Source organism: Daucus carota, chromosome 9, assembly GCF_001625215.2.
Source record: "Daucus carota subsp. sativus chromosome 9, DH1 v3.0, whole genome shotgun sequence".
In the NCBI taxonomy this organism is placed as follows: Eukaryota; Viridiplantae; Streptophyta; class Magnoliopsida; order Apiales; family Apiaceae; genus Daucus; species Daucus carota.
The window spans coordinates 5,915,213-5,934,841 of NC_030389.2; the positions used below are offsets into that span (position 1 = coordinate 5,915,213).

The 19,629-nt window shown below is 34.7% G+C and overlaps 2 protein-coding genes and 1 pseudogene across 2 annotated transcripts; 1 reads left to right on the plus strand and 2 right to left on the minus strand.

Annotated features, from left to right (window-relative positions):
* Positions 1-1,399: 1,399 nt before the first annotated feature.
* On the minus strand, positions 1,400-4,116 carry LOC135149396 (uncharacterized). Its single transcript, XM_064085096.1, has 2 exons — positions 3,316-4,116; positions 1,400-3,250 (listed from the first exon to the last, which is right to left on the minus strand). The coding sequence occupies exons 1-2, from the start codon at positions 4,114-4,116 to the stop codon at positions 1,400-1,402; spliced, it is 2,652 nt and encodes an 883-aa protein (XP_063941166.1).
* Positions 3,491-3,605, plus strand: LOC135149820 (small nucleolar RNA R71; annotated as a pseudogene).
* Positions 4,117-14,136: 10,020 nt separating the features above from the next.
* LOC108201146 (topless-related protein 3-like) lies at positions 14,137-18,331 on the minus strand. Its single transcript, XM_017369448.2, has 16 exons — positions 18,252-18,331; positions 17,898-18,077; positions 17,462-17,575; positions 17,178-17,336; positions 16,925-17,102; positions 16,783-16,837; positions 16,549-16,646; positions 16,426-16,458; positions 16,084-16,239; positions 15,892-16,002; positions 15,610-15,789; positions 15,386-15,514; positions 15,197-15,292; positions 14,911-15,102; positions 14,671-14,837; positions 14,137-14,350 (listed from the first exon to the last, which is right to left on the minus strand). Exons 1-16 carry the CDS (start codon positions 18,329-18,331, stop codon positions 14,137-14,139), a joined length of 2,142 nt encoding a protein of 713 aa, XP_017224937.2.
* Between the last annotated feature and the right edge of the window lie 1,298 nt (positions 18,332-19,629).

The window sequence follows — 19,629 nt, forward strand, 5'->3', positions numbered from 1 at the left end:
CTTCTTTTGTTGATACGTCAGATCTGATGGCACCAAACCTCCAACAATGTAATTGACAAAATCCGCATACCATGGTGTAGACATAGAGACAACCAAGAGTGCTTCTTCCGGAAATAATTCATTGATAGGCATATTATCATCTACCACTCCATCACCTTGGTCCAATCTTGAAAGATGATCAGCTACTAGATTTTCAGAGCCTTTCTTGTCTCGAATTTCCAGATCAAATTCTTGAAGTAAGAGTATCCAACGGATCAGACGAGGTTTGGCATCCTTCTTGGACATCAAATAACGAATCGCAGCATGATCCGTATAAACAATCACTTTAGATCCCACGAGATACGATCTAAATTTGTCAAAGGCAAAAACAACAGCAAGTAGCTCTTTCTCTGTAGTAGCATAGTTGATTTGTGCATTATCAAGTGTTTTGCTTGCATAATAAATCACGTGCATGCGCTTGTCCTTCTTTTGTCCTAGAACTACACCAACAGCATAGTCACTTGCATCACACATAAGTTCAAAAGGCAAGCTCCAATCAGGCGCTGACATTATAGGTGCCGAAGTAAGCTCTTTCTTCAGCCTGTTAAAAGAAACAAGACAACTATCATCAAAATCAAAATCACTATCTTTTTCAAGCAAATTACAAAGAGGGCGAGAAATTTTAGAAAAATCCTTGATAAAACGACTGTAAAAACCGGCATGTCCAAGAAAACTTCTAATCCCCTTCACAGAAGAAGGTGGGGGTAGCTTCTCAATCACTTCGATTTTGGCCCTGTCCACCTCAATGCCCTTACTAGAAATCTTGTGCCCAAGCACAATGCCTTCTTTCACCATGAAGTGACACTTCTCCCAATTAAGAACAAGGTTAGTTTCTGCACATCTCTGCAACACTTGAGAAAGATTAGTCAAACAAGTATCAAAGGAAGAACCATATACAGTGAAGTCATCCATGAAGACTTCCATGGTTTTTCCTATAAAATCAGAGAAAATAGCCGTCATAAGTCGTTGAAACGTAGACGGGCCATTACACAAACCAAAGGGTAGCCTACGATAAGCAAATGTGCCATACGGACAAGTAAAGGTTGTCTTTTCTTGATCCTCAGGAGCAATAGGAATCTGAAAATATCCTGAGAAACCATCTAGGAAATTATAATACTCATTACCTGCAAGTCTTTCTAACATTTGATCAATAAATGGGAGGGGAAAGTGATCCTTACGAGTAGCGTTATTTAATTTCCTATAATCAATACAGACTCTCCAACCTGTTACAGTTCTTGTGGGAATTAATTCATTCTTTTCATTTTTCACAACAGTCATCCCACCCTTCTTAGGCACAACATGAATAGGACTAACCCATTTACTATGTGGAACAGAATATATAATACCCGCATCTAACAACTTAGTTATCTCCTTTTTTTACCACATCTTGCAAGTAAGGATTTAATCTTCTTTGTCCTTCAATCACTGGTTTATGATTATCTTCTAAGTCAATCCTATGCATGCAAAGAGCGGGGCTAATTCCCTTGATGTCCTGAATTGTCCAACCTATTGATGATTTAAATTTTTTAAGCACATTTAACAATTTTTCAAGTTCATCATCATCAAGTAAAGAAGATACGACCACAGGATATGTCTCATTATCACCAAGAAAAGCATATTTTAGATTAGAAGGAAGAGGTTTGAGTTCTACCTGAGGTGCCTCTGAAATTGAAAATGCCATCTCAATCATTGGCATACCTGGTTTTTGCATCTCTAGTGTAAGTTTGTCCTCACCTTCATTGTCAGTTGGAGCTTGTTCTTCTTCCTCCAAGTCTACCTCACCATTCTTCACAATCTCATCAACTATGTCAACATTGAAACATGTAGCGTCAATTGAAGGCATCTTCAGTGCTTTGTTGAGATCGAACTCAACCTTTTCATCACCAACATTCAATGTGAGTTTCCCAGCTTTGACATCGATCGTGGTTCCAGCAGTAGCCAAAAATGGCCTTCCCAAGATTATGGGCATCTCCACATCTTCATCCATATCCAACACCACAAAATCACAAGGAATAAAGAATTTATCTACCTTGACAAGTACATCCTCTATGACTCCCAAAGGATGCTTGATTGTACGATCTGCCAACTGAAGTGAGATTCTTGTCTTCTTGAGCTCTCCAAGACCAAGCCTCTTGCAAATGGTGTATGGCATCAAACTTACACTAGCCCCCAAATCACATAAGGCTTTAATATTCTCCATCTTTCCAATAGTGCATGGCAAAGAGAAGCTTCCGGGATCTTTTAACTTTTGCGGAATTGATTTTTGAATAACTGCACTACACTCCGCATTGAGAGTAATGGTTTCCACATCTTCAAGTTTCCGCTTCCTAGACAACATCTCCTTAAAAAATTTGGCATATAATGGCATTTGTGCCAAGGCATCAGCAAAAGGAATATTTATATGCAATTGCCGAAAGGTTTGCAAGAATTTCTCATATTGTTTCTCCAACTTCTTGTTATGCAACCTTTGTGGGAAAGGGATTGGAGGAACATATGGTTTCACTGGTACCTTTGGTGCAATTTCATCTTCTTTCTGCTCATCATTTTCCTTTTCTGAAATTTCAGCCTCAGATTCAACTAGCTCGTCTTTCTTTGAAGGGCCCTTTTCATTACGCTTGACAACCTCGACTTCGGGCAATTCTCTTCCATTCCTCAAAGTGATAGCCTTGCATTGCTCATTACCCTTCAAATCTGGTTGACTAGGTAGAGATCCTTGCTCACGAACACCAACCTTATTAGCAATTTGCCCAATTTGAACTTCCAACATCTTTTGTGATGAAGCCATCTGATCAAGCCTTGACTCCACTTTTTCAAATTTGGTTTCCATATTGGCAAAAGCTCCAGTCGTCCCTTGTATCATCTTACTGAATGCAATTTCCCAATCAGCAGGTTCTTTCTTGTCCTTTGGTGGAGGTTGAAACTGTTGTTGATTTGGATACTGTTGACGTGGTTGGAAACCGGGAGGTTGCTGCTTCTGAGCTGCATATGATGGATTAACAGCATGATTGTTGTTGTAGGAAAGATTGTTGTTGGGCCTCTGATTTGGATTGTAATAAGAATTATTCTGAACAGGCCATGATTGTCTTCCTTGGATGAAAGCTGCTTCCTCTGGAAATTGTTGTGCATGTAAGTACTGATCAGTACCAGGATCATTATACCCTTCCATTGGAGTAGAAATAGCATTGACATTTGCCCTTTGTCCACGAACCTCCTGAGTAAGAGCATCCATTTTAGAGTGAGCAAGTTCATCATCTCAGTGTCTTGTGCTGATTTCACTGAGCTTGTACCACTAGGTGCCCAAGCATAGTTATTTGAGGCCAATTCCTCGAGAAGTGCCTTAGCTTGAGTAACAGGTGCTTTTTTAAAATTTCCTCCAGATGCAACATCCAAACTCAGCCGAATATCAGAATTTAGAGCTCCATAGAAAGTACTCAGAACCATCCACTTCTCGTAACCATGATGTGGACACTTTCTCAACAATGCCTTATATCTCTCCCATGCCTGATACAAACCTTCACCTGGTTGTGCTTTGAAAGTAAGAATAATTGCTCTCATTTGCTGAGTCTTGTCAGAAGGATAATATTTGGATAAGAACTCAGTAGAAAGATTATCCCAAGTAGCTAGAGTAGTATCTGAAAGCTGTTGAAACCATTCCAAAGCTTTTCCCTTTATAGAATAACGGAACATATGAAGACGAATTTGATCAGCAGTAACCCCATTGATTCTGAAAGAACCACACATTTGCACGAAGCGCTCGAGATGTCGGTGTGGATCCTCTCTCTCAATGTCTCCTTCAAAAGCTGAATTGCTCACCATCTGAATAAGACTGGGATTGATGTTATATTGAGTTGCACCAATCGCAGGAGTCTTGTACATGCAATTAGCAGGATTAGGAGTCTCATGATCCTGAATGGATGACTCATTAGGAACAATAACATGGAGATTTTCGTTTGCATTATTGTTATCAGTCATCTTGGCCTCCTCTTTCTTTTTCCTTGCTTCTTGCCTTCTAACTCGAAAAGTGCGCTCGATTTCTGGATCTGGTTCGAAATTTCCAACACTTTTCGATCTACGCATATATCAGGTGTACCTGAAACGAAACACCAATGAGATATATCTTGGAAACAAATTTAATAAAATCTAAACAATAAGAAATAATTAACCTAAACTTAATATCGCTGCCTTCCCCGGCAGCTGCGCCAATTTGTTGCAGTGTTTTTAGCAGAGTAGAGACTTGCATATCACAATTGATTGACATTCATTGTAGCCAGCAAAGAAACCTGATTCTTGGATTGCTTTTTATCATCGTTAATTCACACTTTTAATTGCTTTATTAGTTTAATTTAGTTGATAGTAAAAACCAATTTATTCTCCAAACTTCTAAATAGAAAGGAATAATATACTTGATTTGATATTGTATTCAGTCCTTCCCTGAGAACGAACTTAGCATAAAAACACTGCAACACTATTTTCCAAGCTCCTCCATCCTTTTTTTGATGATGGTGAGAACCAAGAAAATGAGCACTTCTAGTAACCATATTGGCACTTACATATCGACATCAGATCTGTATGTCCAACATTAAGTATTTTAACTAAAATACTTTGATAAACATTTTTAAAAAAATTGTACATATCTACCAACAATGGAAGAAATATATTAATTTAAAACATTAGTATGAAAACAACATTCATATGCATGAACAATTTTCAATATTATACACCAATTTAGAATGCATAAGTTTACAAGATGCAGGGGAGGAGTAGTTCACCAAATTATCCTAATTATGGAATGACAATCATTATCATAAAGGACACATAGGTAATAGATCTCAAAACGTTAACCTATAAAGTTGAGATAAGTTCCCAACAGATATAGACTATTTTTTTTATCAACGTTGCTTGTTATTCTCTGACAATTAAATATATTTTTAATATTCTATCATATATATATATGGCCTTTCAAAATATAAAAATTAAAGCATATAGTAATAATATTTTAAAATTTTTAAATTACCTATGTATTTAAAACAAAGAGTTCACTAAGAAAGTATTAAAATAAAAAATTATAAACTAGTTCTATTTGATGGAAATTGAATTTTTAAAAATAATTAAATTAACATCCTTCCATAATATATATTAATATTATACATTTTTTTTAATATGCATGCATATATCAATATAGAAGATTAAGTAAAAAAAAAATAATATTATTAAAAATATCAAAACCCAAACCAATAAAAAATATTCATGAACAGATTTTATAGATACATTTAATGATACAGATACATTCAATGATACTAAGACTAATGAATGTTATACTCATCTCTACTTCACCACATTCATCCTCTCTCTATCTCTTTTCCTCTCTCCATGTCTCTCTCAACCAATATTTTGTGGTGGAAGTAATATTAAGCAAAACATATACAATTAATTAAAAACAAAATAAATAGAAGTAGCACCTAATAAAACTCAATTAGATCCATCAATAAATACTCAATTGGATGTACAAATCAAAAGAAAGATTGACCATTTAAGCACGGTGGTATCTAATTTAACACCTCAAACAAATATTACAAGTATTAAAGAGGATTTACCTTAATGTAAAACCATGATTTGAAACTCTGCAAGCGACAAACCCTAGCCTGTAAAATAAATAAAAAATTAATTGGAGCCTTAGTTAAATCAACAACTTTGCTGGAATTCCACATCAACAGAGTAGTCAAATAGATGAATCTATTTAAATTAATCAATGCATATATATGATACGAAGTGACTAGTTTGATATACCAATGATATAGTTCTCTCTTAGCCAGAGATGGAGCACACCGATATAGATCTGCACGGATATGTGTAAATCCCTAATCAAACCCTAATCCAAGTGATCTACCAAATCTACAAGCGCAAATGTGTAGAAAATCCAAAATATTAATGAAAGACGGTTGAGTTGTGTGTGGAGTAGGGATGTGTTTGTGTGGGAGTGAGTCTAGAGAGAGATGGAGCAGACAGATACATATCTGATATGTAAATCCCCAATCAAACCCTAATCAAAGTGATCTACCAGATCTACAAGCCCAAATGTGTAGACAATCTAAAATATTAATGAAAGAGTGTTGAGTTGTGTTTGGAGTAGGGATGTGTTTGTGTGGGAGTGAGCCTGCTATGTATGAGAGATGAAGTGTGGGATTGTTTGTATGTTTAAAGGTGTATATGTAATTGGTTTAATTTTTTTGAAATACAAGTCTCACAAAATTAATACTTCTATCAATTCATAATCCCAACAAATTCTAAAAAGATGTGGTTTGTCTGGTAAAAGTTTTTGGTAGCTATTTTGCAATTTATAATCGCATCAATTATTCTTTTTAGACATGAATTTTTTTTCTAATAATGTTATTTCAATTTAATGTTGAATTTTAAATTTTAAAATTCCAGTTTAAATATATTTGTCAAACTTTATTCGATTTATGTACAATAATGTTTTGAAGTAGCCATCATCTCAATCCATTACATTTTAGTTTTTTAAATTTTGATTTTTTTAAATATTTTTTCAATGTATAAGAATGTAAAAGGTATTGTTTTTTCTATTTATTTCAATTTTCTTTAATAATAAATTTTAATTTTAAGAATGAAATTAAATTACTTTTTCAAAAATTTATTCGTTTCCGGTAAGATACATCCTTTTGGTTTGGTCTTTAGAATTATCGATTTTTTTTTTTTAGGATTCAAGAATCCTAAATTTGGAAAGAATTTATCATATAGCACTTGATTTTTGCTTTAATGAGAAGAAAATTCATGTTACTTAAGGTCCACACAACAATTTTTCTTTGACCATAGCCGGAGTTCTAAACATCAAATGAGAATGATTTGATAGCCCACACAAAGGACATGGAATTAACTTCAATTCTCACATGGTCAATCATCAAAAATTGAACTAGCTAGGTAGCCCATAAACCAACCCCCTGAAAATTTCAAAATTAGAATTCAACATGTTTTAGGATATTTTTTTATTGTAAAGAATAACTATATTAGTAATATTGTCAAGTTGTATTTTCATATTTTCATATTAGATAAATCCTTAAATTAAATCCATACCAATTGAAAACAATTAAAACCAACATTAAAATCCAAATATCCCAAACTAAGTTCACTCTAGCTACCACACAATTAACTAAATCCAGCAAATAACATCCAAAAAAAACAAACCCCAAGTTCAAAACCAAATAACAAGATTAAAAATCCATATTTTTCCTTAAAGTTACTCCCCATTAATCATTAAAAAGGAATAAAATTAGGACTCCATGCCATCTGCATCTAGGACATCTACATCGGCTTTGTCTAGACTGTCTCCTTTAGTGTCCACTGCATCTGCACTGATCTTCTGATCCAAGGAGCCACCAGCCACCATTTGTCTTGTTGATCTTCATCAACTCATTGAGCTGATCCAATAGCTGGTGTGAAGATTTCCGAGACCCTGCAGCAAGAGCTTCTCCAGAGTTTGCTAAACCAGACTGAAACCCCAACACAAACTCTTTCGAGAACTTATTCTCATTTTCCAAATCTTCAATCTTTTCAACTAACTACTCATGGTTCTCCCGGATCTATTCCATAAAAGCAATGAACAAAGTCTAAACACCAACAGTTGATGACACACCAACAACTAGAGGAGGAGGAACAACTGGAACTTCTCCATCAAGCGATTTCCTTGCTTTTAAAGTGATCTTTTTCATCAGTTTCAATTCATGGCTTCTTCATGAACTTCTCCAAACCAGCAGTTGATCGATTAACCCCCGACTGTTCGTCTCCGCTCTCCACATCGACAAGATTCACATCCAGGTCACTGTCGTCTTTGTCAATCAGTTTCTGCTTAGAGACGGCCTGAGTAGGAGTATGGGCCTTGATGTTTACTCTCGTTTTCTTTTGCATAGCTAATCGAAGGCCAAAAATAACTCATGATAAGTAGTTAAAACAAGATATAACGGAAACAAGTTATCAAATCTTATCACATAATACAGATAAATACTCATGCGACAAAATTGAAATGGAAACATATCATAAATATTCATGGATATGCACATAATCACGTTACAATTTTCAACAGAAAAATTCCCACAAATCAACATATATTGGACATAAAATTTATAAATAAAAAATTTAATTAACCACAAAAATCAATCCACATGCAAAACAAATAAAATTATTTTGAACCTTAAGAGCAAGCTGATAGTACCCGCATTAAGCTTATTAATTAGCTTGCTGACTACACATCGTAAACGCCCACTTACCTTCTTAGCACGCTGAAACGCTCTTCTGCTAAAGGCTTTGTGAATATGTCAGTTAGCTCCCAGGAAATGATGTCTAACATCAATGTGCTTTTTCCTTCAATGATTGACCTGATTTTTTGAAATGTTGATTGTACTTGTGTTGTCACTATATATAGGATTTTGCTTGCATTTGATTCCAAAGTCATTCAATTGTTGTCTCATCCATAGTATTTGAGACCATACTTGCATTTGATTCCAAAGTCATTCAATTGTTGTCTCATCCATAGTATTTGAGACCAGAAACTACCAGCTGCTAAGTACTTGTGTTGTCACTATAGATAGGATATGTTTATTATTATTGTTATTAATGATAATGATGTGAGGCGATAGATAAAACCTATCATCGATCATATATTCTTGTCTCTTTCAATGTTTGCATGTCCCACACATGAAAAACCACGAGATGTTCTTCATGTGTTACTTAAAATTCTCATGGCACCCAATTGAAGTTATAAGTGCACAATGACGGGCTGGCTGGCTTCTAAAATGAATAATATATAATAAATACTTTGGCTTTTAAATTTTACCGACCTAGAGAGTCCCTCTACAAGAGAAATCAAGTGTTTGACCAAAATATTATGTCAAATGCTCTTGAACATAACTAATATGATTGCATTCACTTGGTTTGAATGAAATAAATATAGATTAGAATAAAAACAAATTAATCTTAGTATGTTGTTCACATTAAGCATCAATAAACACAACCTAGAGAGATACTAAAATAGCAAGGTCCATTTTAGAAGCAGTATGCCTCTTTTGAGCAAACACTACAAGAAAAGTGGTTATTTTCGACCGTCAAATTATGGTCGAAACGTCAAAATAAATTCGACTAGAAATTCGACAAGAAATGGTAGAATTTATTAAATTTGACCAGAAATGGTCGAAATTAATAAATTCGACCATTTATGGTCGAAATTAGTTGAAATTTTTTTGGGCGGGAACTCCCCCCTTTATTTTGCACTCAAAATTTTCGACCAAAAAGAAAATGGTTGAATTCATTTCTATTTTCGACGAACTAAATTTGACCGGGAATATTTTCGACCAAATTTGGTCGAAATAATTAAATTCGACCGGTTATCTTCGACCGTTTTTATTTTCGACCATAAACGGTCGAAAATAGCCGCCCGTCGAAAATAACCTGTCGAAAATAGCCGCTTTTCTTGTAGAAAAACTTGTTCTTGTTTTGCTCAACATTTATAGCAAAAGTTTCAGGATATAAGGCACACTGTTGTTGGGTCCATGACTTTTCATTTGGACTAAAGTGGAGTATGCTTGATAAATGAGGACATGTATGGGTTCTTATAACATTAGTGTTTGATCCTCATACATGTTCATTTAAACCCATCAGAAATTGACTTAGGCTAATGATATTTTCATATGTCGACTTAAGCTATTGATATTTTCATATGTCGTCAAATTTACACAAATATCTCAAACACAAGTGTTACTTAAACAGCTCATAACGAATTCTATCTTTGGTATTAGTTTATTAGATGCATTACCAAGTTATTTAGGTCTTAGTTTACAATAGATATTTTCATATTTTGTTTGATATTGCTGAAATTACCTATGCATTTCTAGACTACCGAGATTTTTTTAGTAATGAATAAGATTAATCTCAATAATTTTTTTTTACGTAAATAAGACTATTTCAGAGAATTTTAATAATTCTGATAGAATACACACACACACATATTTAAAATACTTTTATTCTCACATATATAGTATTTTGTAAATAATCGGATATTATCAATGAGACTTTAATGTTTTACTCAACAAAATCCTTATGCTAGAAGAAATTGAGCATGTATATGGTTTAATTTTTGTTTAAATTAGAAGGAAATTTTTATTTAGTTGAGAGCAGACACAACAAATCATTTGTAGGACATTTTGGGACACAAATGTAGTTCAAGAAATGGAAATGAGATGATTTGACCGCCCACACAAAGAGAGTGGAATTACCTCCGATTATAACATGGTTGATCATCAAAAATTCAACTCGATCTGCCCTCACCATAAAAAATCCAACTCGAGCTGTTCAGAAAAAGACTTGATAGTCAGGTTATGGATTTCACAATTTGAAACAATTAATTTTAGAGTAATTTACACTTTGCACCCCAGTATTTTGAGCGCTTTTTTATTTTAGACTTAAATAAATTTTCTTAGCAAAACACCCAATGTTTAATTCTCACTTCAGTTTGCACCCTTTTGACCATCGTACATGATTTATGGTGTGTGTGTATTAATCTCATCCTGAGTAGCTATTAGCTATTGGCATTATCCAAGAGTTATGGAGTATTTTCTTTTTTGCACTTATTATGTTTGTTTACTTGTATTTATAGTCCACGAAAGTCCCTTAGCTGCAATATGCAATAGAAGTCAATTGCGTGACCGCCAATATTTCATGAGGAATGTTTTACGTTCACTTCAAAGAAATGAAATAAGAGCAGAAAGGATTAAAAATTAATTAAAAATTAGAAGAGAAATAAGAATGTATGCGACAATAATAAGCGAGCATTAACGAATCTAATCAATTTTTAAGACGAATATTGTTGAGAAAATAGTGAAAAGTGAATGAAGCATTATTTTCAAAAAATATGAGTTAAAATTCTAGTTCGAACAATGTAGAATGAAATGATGAAATGAATGTAAATTATAAATATTTCTTCAACTACCAGGAGATAAAGTATAAATTACATTTCATTCTTTTGACATTCCAATCAATTTCCACTGAACCAAGCTTAAGAAATAAGTCATTGGAACAAACTGAATAGAGGCATCACTCTCACCCGTTATTCCTCTTTACCTTTGTTAAAAAGGAGCTTAGTTAATTGCTTACCAAAAAAAGAAAGTTATCCTTAATTTCTTGATCTTCAGGAACCGGTGATTAGAGAATGAATATATATTAAGACAACCAACAAAAGAAGTACCATTTTGTAGAACCGGTATCTCGTTTACATAGAGGTCAAGCACAACTGCTGAGCTGTAGGAAAAAAAAATTATAAGGGAGACGTTGAAATTTTTTTATAAGGGAGACGATTAAGGAATAATACAACAGCTTGAGAGAAATAGCTATTCTTGTAGAGCTCTCATTCATATAAACATCTTCGGAGCAAATTCTCTTCTAATTCAATGGCTTATAAGAATACATCCCACCAAAAGACAAGATGCTGCCAAAAGAAGTATAAGCTTATTCAAATGTACCACAAAAGAAAACAACTATGGAACTCTCTAAAACATAATCTCCCATGCATATTTCCTCTGAGAAGGCGATAATTCACCAATGGTTTCAAGTATATCACCAAAAATCTCATCTTTGCACTTGCTCGGCTGTGTGGTTACTTGTGGATGTCAATGCATGTACTCCTATTAATTGCAAAACCTTTGTCGGCTGGTTTAGATACACTACAAGGAAAACAGCACCAGACAACGGTTAACACTGCATATTAGAGTTTAAGAAGTTTTGCTGATTATTTGTGTTTGTTTTGAAGTAGAATACGTTACAACTAGGAGAAAACATTGTTTTTATAATTTTTTCTTAAAAATGGAGAAAAAGGTAATTTGGAATCACCAAAAACATGTAACCAAACCAAACCTAAAAAATTGCAGCGGTGATTGTGTGTCAGACAACAAAATCGAATATATAAGTTGAGTTGGACCATCCGTAGTGCATAATCCGCCTCTTATATTTATCTTTGTGGATTCGTTGGCAACTGATGAGGATGAAAACAAAAACCCCAACCCTAGTCTTCCTCAAGACCTAATACACGACATACTCTCAAGACAGTTCGTGTCGTGTATCTTCGTGTTTTCGTGTCAAAGACCCTAATCCCGAAGCCGAACCATTTCAGTTTCATGTACCTATTCTGGAACACGTACACAAATCTGTTTATTTTCGTGTTAACACGAACTGTACACGTTAAGTGCACAAATTTCGTGTACCTTCGGTGTACCACGAACAATCCGGAGATAGATGTACACGAATTATTTTACTACACGTTTGTACACGAAAGTACACGAATTTTAAATAATAAATTTGTTGCTTTCAATTTTAGAAAATATAGTATATATATCTAAAATTTAATATATATATATATATATTATTAAATATAATATATTTATAAAAGTTTAATTATTTATTGAGTTCGTGTACTTTCGTGTCGTTCATATAATTGTATTAATAAAAATCGAACCCGACACTAAATTTACCATGTATTTTTCGTGTTTGTGTACCATATATTAAAAACCAATCCCAAACTTTTCGTGTCGTGTACCAAATTGTCAGGTCTACTCACAAGACTTTCGGTGTAGACTCTTTTACAATTCAGGTCAGTTTGCAAGTCCTGGTTGTCCTTGATTTCTAGTTCAAGTTCACTACTAGAATTACTACCTACAACATCGGTGCTTAGACATCGGTTGGTCAGACGACCGATGTTAACGTCATTTAAGACATCAGTTTGTTATTAATCGATGTTATTGTGAAATTTAGACATCGGTTGATAAAATAACCGATGTCAATAATTATTTTTGAAAAATGAGAATTATGAATTAGGCATCGGTTTAGGACGTAACCCGTTATCTTTTTTTCTTAGACATCAGTTAAATTTTTAACCGTTGTGAAATTATATTTTTTTAAAACTGAAAAAAAACAAAAGCTACAAATTTACTCCGTTTATTTCACACAGTTAACCAAAATGTATTCCCCGCCCCTCTTTCCCACGTAACTTTGAAAAACATGTTCCCTCCCGACATATTCACTCTCCCTCCTCCCTCCCGACACATTTCACTCTTCCTCCCCCTCTCGTTGCTCCTCACCTCTCACTCCTTCACTCCGCCGGCTGGCGGCCACCACCTCCGCCGCATCTCTCACATTTCTCTGGTGTCTCTCATATCTCTCACATCTCCGCCGCATCAAATTAGGGTTCCAATTGAAACCAAAATTGGATGAAGCACCAAATTGGTGCTTCGAGAATCACCTAATTTCTTAACCTGAAGCACCTAATAGACATCGTTTTTTATTTAACTCACGATGTTAAAGACTATAAATTACTTGTGTATGATATGTTTTACTAGGCTTAATGCACCTAATATTGATCTTGAACTAGTTAATTTTATAACCAAAATGGGATCTTAGACATCAGGTACATCCTAGAAGCTCCGTGTAAGCCCGATTTTGACATCGGGTTTTAGCCGATGTCTTTGCACGGGTACCTTTAACATCACACGCGATCGAAGACATCGCTCGGTTTTTACATAGACATCGGTTTTTAGCCGATGTCTAAGGCCTTTTTTCTAGTAGTGGTTTTATCAAAACTCATCTCTTGAAATCAGCACTACCTCTTTCTGGTGATAGTTTTCTTGCCCGATCGATTCAAGCTCGATCGCCGAAGGTGCCGTTCTTGCTAACGACGCCTCGTTTTATTGTGGAAGGCTATGGACTCAACACCTACGGTGAGATGTGAAATACTTTTAGAAAGATAGTTTCGACTGGACTCGAGGATTCGTATTTTCTTTGGTATCTTTCTGTATTTGTTCTTCAGTTTTATACACGATCTGTTATTCGCACACACTTTTATTTGATTATATTATTTGCAAATTGTATTCACAAATACATCCCACCAAAAGACAAATGCTGCTAAAAGAAGTATAAGCTTATTCAAATGTAACACAAAAGAAAACAACTACTCAACTCATCTCTAAAACATAATCTCCCATGCATCTTTGCTCTGAGAAGGCAGATAATTCAGGGATGGTTTGAAGTATATATATCACCAAAATTTCATCTTTGCACTTGCTCAGCTGCGTGGTGACTTGTGGATGTCGATGCACTCCTACCATTTGCAAAACCTTCCTCAGGTGGTTTAAACACTTCCCACTTCCCTTCTGGCTCGAAGGGTCCAATGACTTTCACTGATCCATCTGTCAACCCTACAGCAAATTGATAGGGATCCTGTGGATGTGCTGCAACCACCACCGAATACACAATTTGACTTCTGCAGACATAATAACGTTATGTCAGATACGGACTACAGCTGAATGCCTGGAATTATATATCTTTAATGACATGATATTAACAAATTTTCTACCAGTGAGAAAGGTGAGGTGAATTTGATTATGTTTAAAAACTTCTATTTAAATAAATATATTCCAACATCTTATTTATAAAATATGGATCAACTCATGAAGTAGTTTTTTCATTGTTAAAAATGCATCAAATAAGTGTATATGGAAGTTCAGTCGGTTTACTAAATTATCTTGTTAATTAAAAAAAAAGGCTGCATGTAAAACGCATTACAATTGACATCTTACGTACCCTTTTAGCGATAAGTAAACTGAGGGGTTAAGATGGCATCTTAAACTCAGCCTCTCTGCATCGAAGATGCCAATACTGCCATCACAAAAAGAGGCATAGACTAGCATGCTGTTGCAGGAGAATGCTGCAGAAGTAATTTGTGCTGAAAGGGCATCCTGAGGGATCCACTGCAAGAAAAACAGAAATTAAAAATAACTGCGGTCTTAAAAAAAACTTTGCACATGTGGTTGTGTCATGTACCCGTTGAACACGATCCACATTTTCTGCATCATATAGTGCAAGTTGTGTTCCATGTGACACCAGAAATTGAATTTCATCATGATGGAGTTGTACTCGTGTGTCACCGGTACATGCACTACATGATTCAGAAGTAGTTAGTTGCAAGGGAAAAGAATTTTTCTTCTCCCATGTATCAGTGCTCCAGATACAGATCTGAAAAGTATAAAAGAAATAACTACATTAGTTGCCCTACGTACATAGAAAGGATGAGATATATGCCAAATCAAATCAAGAAACTTTTGCTTACATGGGCATCAGCTCCTGAGGAGATCAAGATATTAAGTTTCGTGGAGAAGGCTAAACCTGTCACCCGGTCCTGGTGGCCTTTCAGTATACATTTCACCTACAGAACAGGATGCTATCAGAATCCATTTTGGTCTAGTTGTTAAACTAGAAGAAAAGAGACATAATAATATGAAATACAATTAAGCATTACCTCGTCACCCCGAACATTGTAGATGTGGATAGTGGAATCATCCATTCCAACAGCTACGTAGTTATTGTCCCGAGGAAAAAATGCCAGGAAGGTCGGTACTGGTGGAGTTGACATGAAAGTAGTCATTACCTACATATCAAGACAGGTGATAAGTTAAATTAAGGGTATGATACATTAATGTAAAGAGATGAATTGCAGAGTTTATAAACATAAAACATATATACCCCGTAGGTGAGTGCATTGAACACTGAAACCTTTCCGCCACAAGCAGACATGACGTAAGAGTCATTCTTTGTGAGGGCAATGCAGGGAGAAGATTTCTGGAGGTCAACACCTGCAATATCATTGGCCATAAGTAAACCGCTACTTGGCTTCCACAAATGGGGAAGTTCTTTTGCGGTGGCCTGTAAATCCCCAAAAAGATCATGTCAGGTCCTCCAGATATGTCAAGTTAATACATATTTGAATGAAAGAAATGAAACAAGAGTGTATTATATTTTCATCACCTTTCCACTTGGATTGTTTTCATGGCGCACCCACTTATACAACATCTGAAATCCACTTGATCCAAGCACCAATATTCCAGTGCCGGCATTTGTATATAAAAGCTGAGAAACCTGATTGTAGAAGTTTCAGACATAAAAAGTCCTAAAGCAGATGTATATGTGAGAAACAAATATTAGAATAATTTAGTGAACCTTGTCTCCAGCATCTGAGGCATTCAGTGTTACCAGCCGACATCGAACAGGATGATCAATCTTCTCTGCTGTTAACTGCCAGGGTGTGGTCTTATTGACTGCATCATCCACGGGGTTTAATATTCCCTTATTTTTACCAACAGCATCAACCTCATTCTGGCACGAGAAACTAATCAGTCTTGTAGTCAGTATTTATAAACAAACAACTCTATATAAAACAGATTCCCCGGTGAGAGATCCTCCTCCAATTTTGCAGAGAAACAAATTGCAAGGATTTATATGTTAAGTAATTAATACAGTGTTGACCTAAATAGGCAACTTCAAGAAAGATAACTGACTTACAAGAGTTGGCAAGGGCACACCCGGGAAAGCAACCTGTAAAGAGAGCATCATCAGCAGCCTTGAAGTCAGGGAGCTTAAAAGGCTAAAATGAAAACCCAACTAAAGAATACTCTCCACCATTACCTCCTCAACAGGCTGTGCAGTCCGCAAATGCTTGAGTAACTGATACTCGTCCATATCTAGCCTAGCTGGAGCAGTGACTGTGCGGTTCAGAGTAGATACTATGCAACAAAAAATTGGCACATCTCAAATGAATATACTATATATATGTCTGTGGAATGTGGATTTATATATGGTGTTCCGAAAGTGCAGCATATAATTATCATTTTGGTAAAACATTTAAGAATAAACCCTGACCTTGACCCTGACCTTGACCTTGATTGGAAATAGCTGATGCAGGAACTGGAAATGGCTGCATATGTTTGATAAAAAACAAAATGGTTTTAGTATTCCTCTATAAAACAGAACCATCATAAAATATCAGGATTAAAAATCATACAGTATAAACTCCGGGCCGCGTGAAGGAGGTGGGATTGGCACTTCCAGCAGCTGGAAAATTGACAGGTAGAGTTGCAAGAGAACCCTTTGACAGTCCACATGTATGGTCTGTGTACAACGTCTTTATATTGTCCGGATAAGGCCTATTGTTTCCGCACAAGTGGTGCTGCCAGTTCAAACTGTATACACCGGCAAACCTATATTCATGATCTCCAACAAAGATAACACAATCTATGACAAATTTAGAGCCATACCTCTGGTTGACCAATGTTCGCAATCTTGCTGACCGCAAGCTAGGGAACTCAAGCTTGCCGTTGAAGACTGGATTAGCTCCAATAATCTTCTTTAGCTCCATCATCATTGTCCCACGAGCTTCTACCATGTTACCGTACTTTGATAGGTGCTCATTCTCCCTAGCAACACAAAATACATTTTACTTAATTAAAAAATACATATTACTTAAAGAAAATTGAAAATTATCAATGTTAAAATGACAAAAAACCACCAAGAGTGTACGAAGAAAATCATCATATATTACCTGAAATTATCAAGAGACAACAGCAGAGTCATATCTCTATATAAATCATTTTTAACCCGAGAGAATACTTTTAACTCATTCTCCAGGATATGAAGTGCTTCTATCTTGTCTTTCCTATATATCAAAGCACAAGTACAAAACATTACTAATATCAAACCAACTAATTAAACTCAAATAAAAAGTGTAGTACTGTTGTGTTGGGATATAATAGTCTTTTGACTTTTTTACACGTATTTTTAAGAGTTCTGAACGCATATTTAAAATTATTTTTTTTTAATTAAAATTATTAGTATCATATTTTTATTCGGAAAAAATAATTTAAAAAATAATATTTATAAGTTTGCCATCAAAACTCTTAAAAATACATGTGAAAAAAAGTCAAAAGACTATTATATTCTAAGAGAGAGAGTAATTAAGATCGACAAATTCAATTCACCTGTCAAGAGCCTCCAAGTATTTGTGTTTTCGAAGCTCGAAATAAATCTTCACGGAGAATCTGTTGTCCTCTACATTGGTAAATCCGGACAGGTATTTCTCAACTTCATCCCATTCACCAGCCAGAACTTTTTCCTCAAAGTATCTTATGTTGAAATAAAACCCTGATTCTTTCTCCAAACTAAAGAACAGATTTATCATGCATTACGAAATATAAATTCATTTTGCACAAACCAGAGATTCCATATAATCAAAAGACAATGGATCTACGAAAGATTTGTTATAAAAGTTGAAGGGGTTATATTTATTATCATCAGTCAAATACAAATACTTAATTTACATCATATAGATTTACCTGCGAGCAGCCTCTTTGAAGTTCTCCTCCCGGAGGAACTGTAGCACAATCATCACCAAGTCTTTGTTCAAAGAGGCCATTCTTACACCAACAGAGAGAGAGTTAAAATCGAGAGAGATAGTTGAAAATGAGAGAGATGTCGAGAGAGATGAGAGTGATGAATGAGAGAAGATGGTGCAGCCTTTTATAGTTTATAGTGCCCTGATGTTTATTAGTAGCACGTGCAATTACAATATATATATACTTAAATTTCGTTATGTCAATTTACTAAATAGCCGATATAGACCAGTTTGACACCTACTTGTTAGATGGACAGTTTGGTAATTTGAGGACTCAGTGCCTGGAGATAGCAATGTGAATGTGGCTGTAGCAAACTGATTGTGTTTTAGTGGTAGGCCCTCGAAGTTTTCATAAATACCTATACAATATCCCACAGATGCTACCATAATCTAATTGATTACCCCTCGGTCTCATGTTATTTTGGTCCCACATTATTCACATTCAAAAGTTTCAAATTTATCAATTAACTTTTTCAAGACCCAGCTTATGAGATGAAGTCACATATTATGGGCCTGGCCTATTTGTTTTGAAGAATCAGAAACTACTCTCAACTTCTGTTTTTCTTATTTCGTTTTTATAAACAATTTTAAATACTTTTAAGAAATTGACAATGCTAGTTTATCCCTCAAAACTTTTATTTATTTTCCAAATACTTTATTAACTTATTTACTTAATACTTTTAATCCAATTTTTAACTTTAAAGTTATAACTTCTATTTTTCTTTACCCGTTTGTATAAATAAGTAAAAGTACTTTTAAAAAGTTGAGATTGTTAGCTTCGCCCTCAAAGCTTCTACTTGTTTTTCAAACACTTTATCAACTTATATACTTCTTACTTCTAATCCATCTCCTTACTTTAAATTAGAAGTCAGCTTTTTTTTTTTTTTTAATTTACCCAAACGGCTCATATAACCGTCCAATTGAATACTAAATTACTAGTTAGCGAAACATAATTCGATTTGAATTTTACAAGAAATTGGAGGGATATAATCTATTAATTAGTGAAATATGTTAGTTGACAAATCAAACCTGAGTTGGATTTTCTTAAAAATTTATTGATTGCAGTTGATCTATTAATTAATGAGATAAATTAGTTGGTAAAATAAAATCTAATTAGTTGGATTTTCTTAAGAAATTATGAAAGTGATTAGATTCAGTGCATTCATTTGTGACATAAATCCGGTGGTGGCCAACAGAATTTTAATTGCAAGTTCTAACCAAATTGGTTAGATTTAAATATTTGTTGTAGGTTGTTAGAGCATGTCCAACGTAATGGTCAGCTAAATTGAATTTATAAGATATTGTTTAAAATTTGTTGA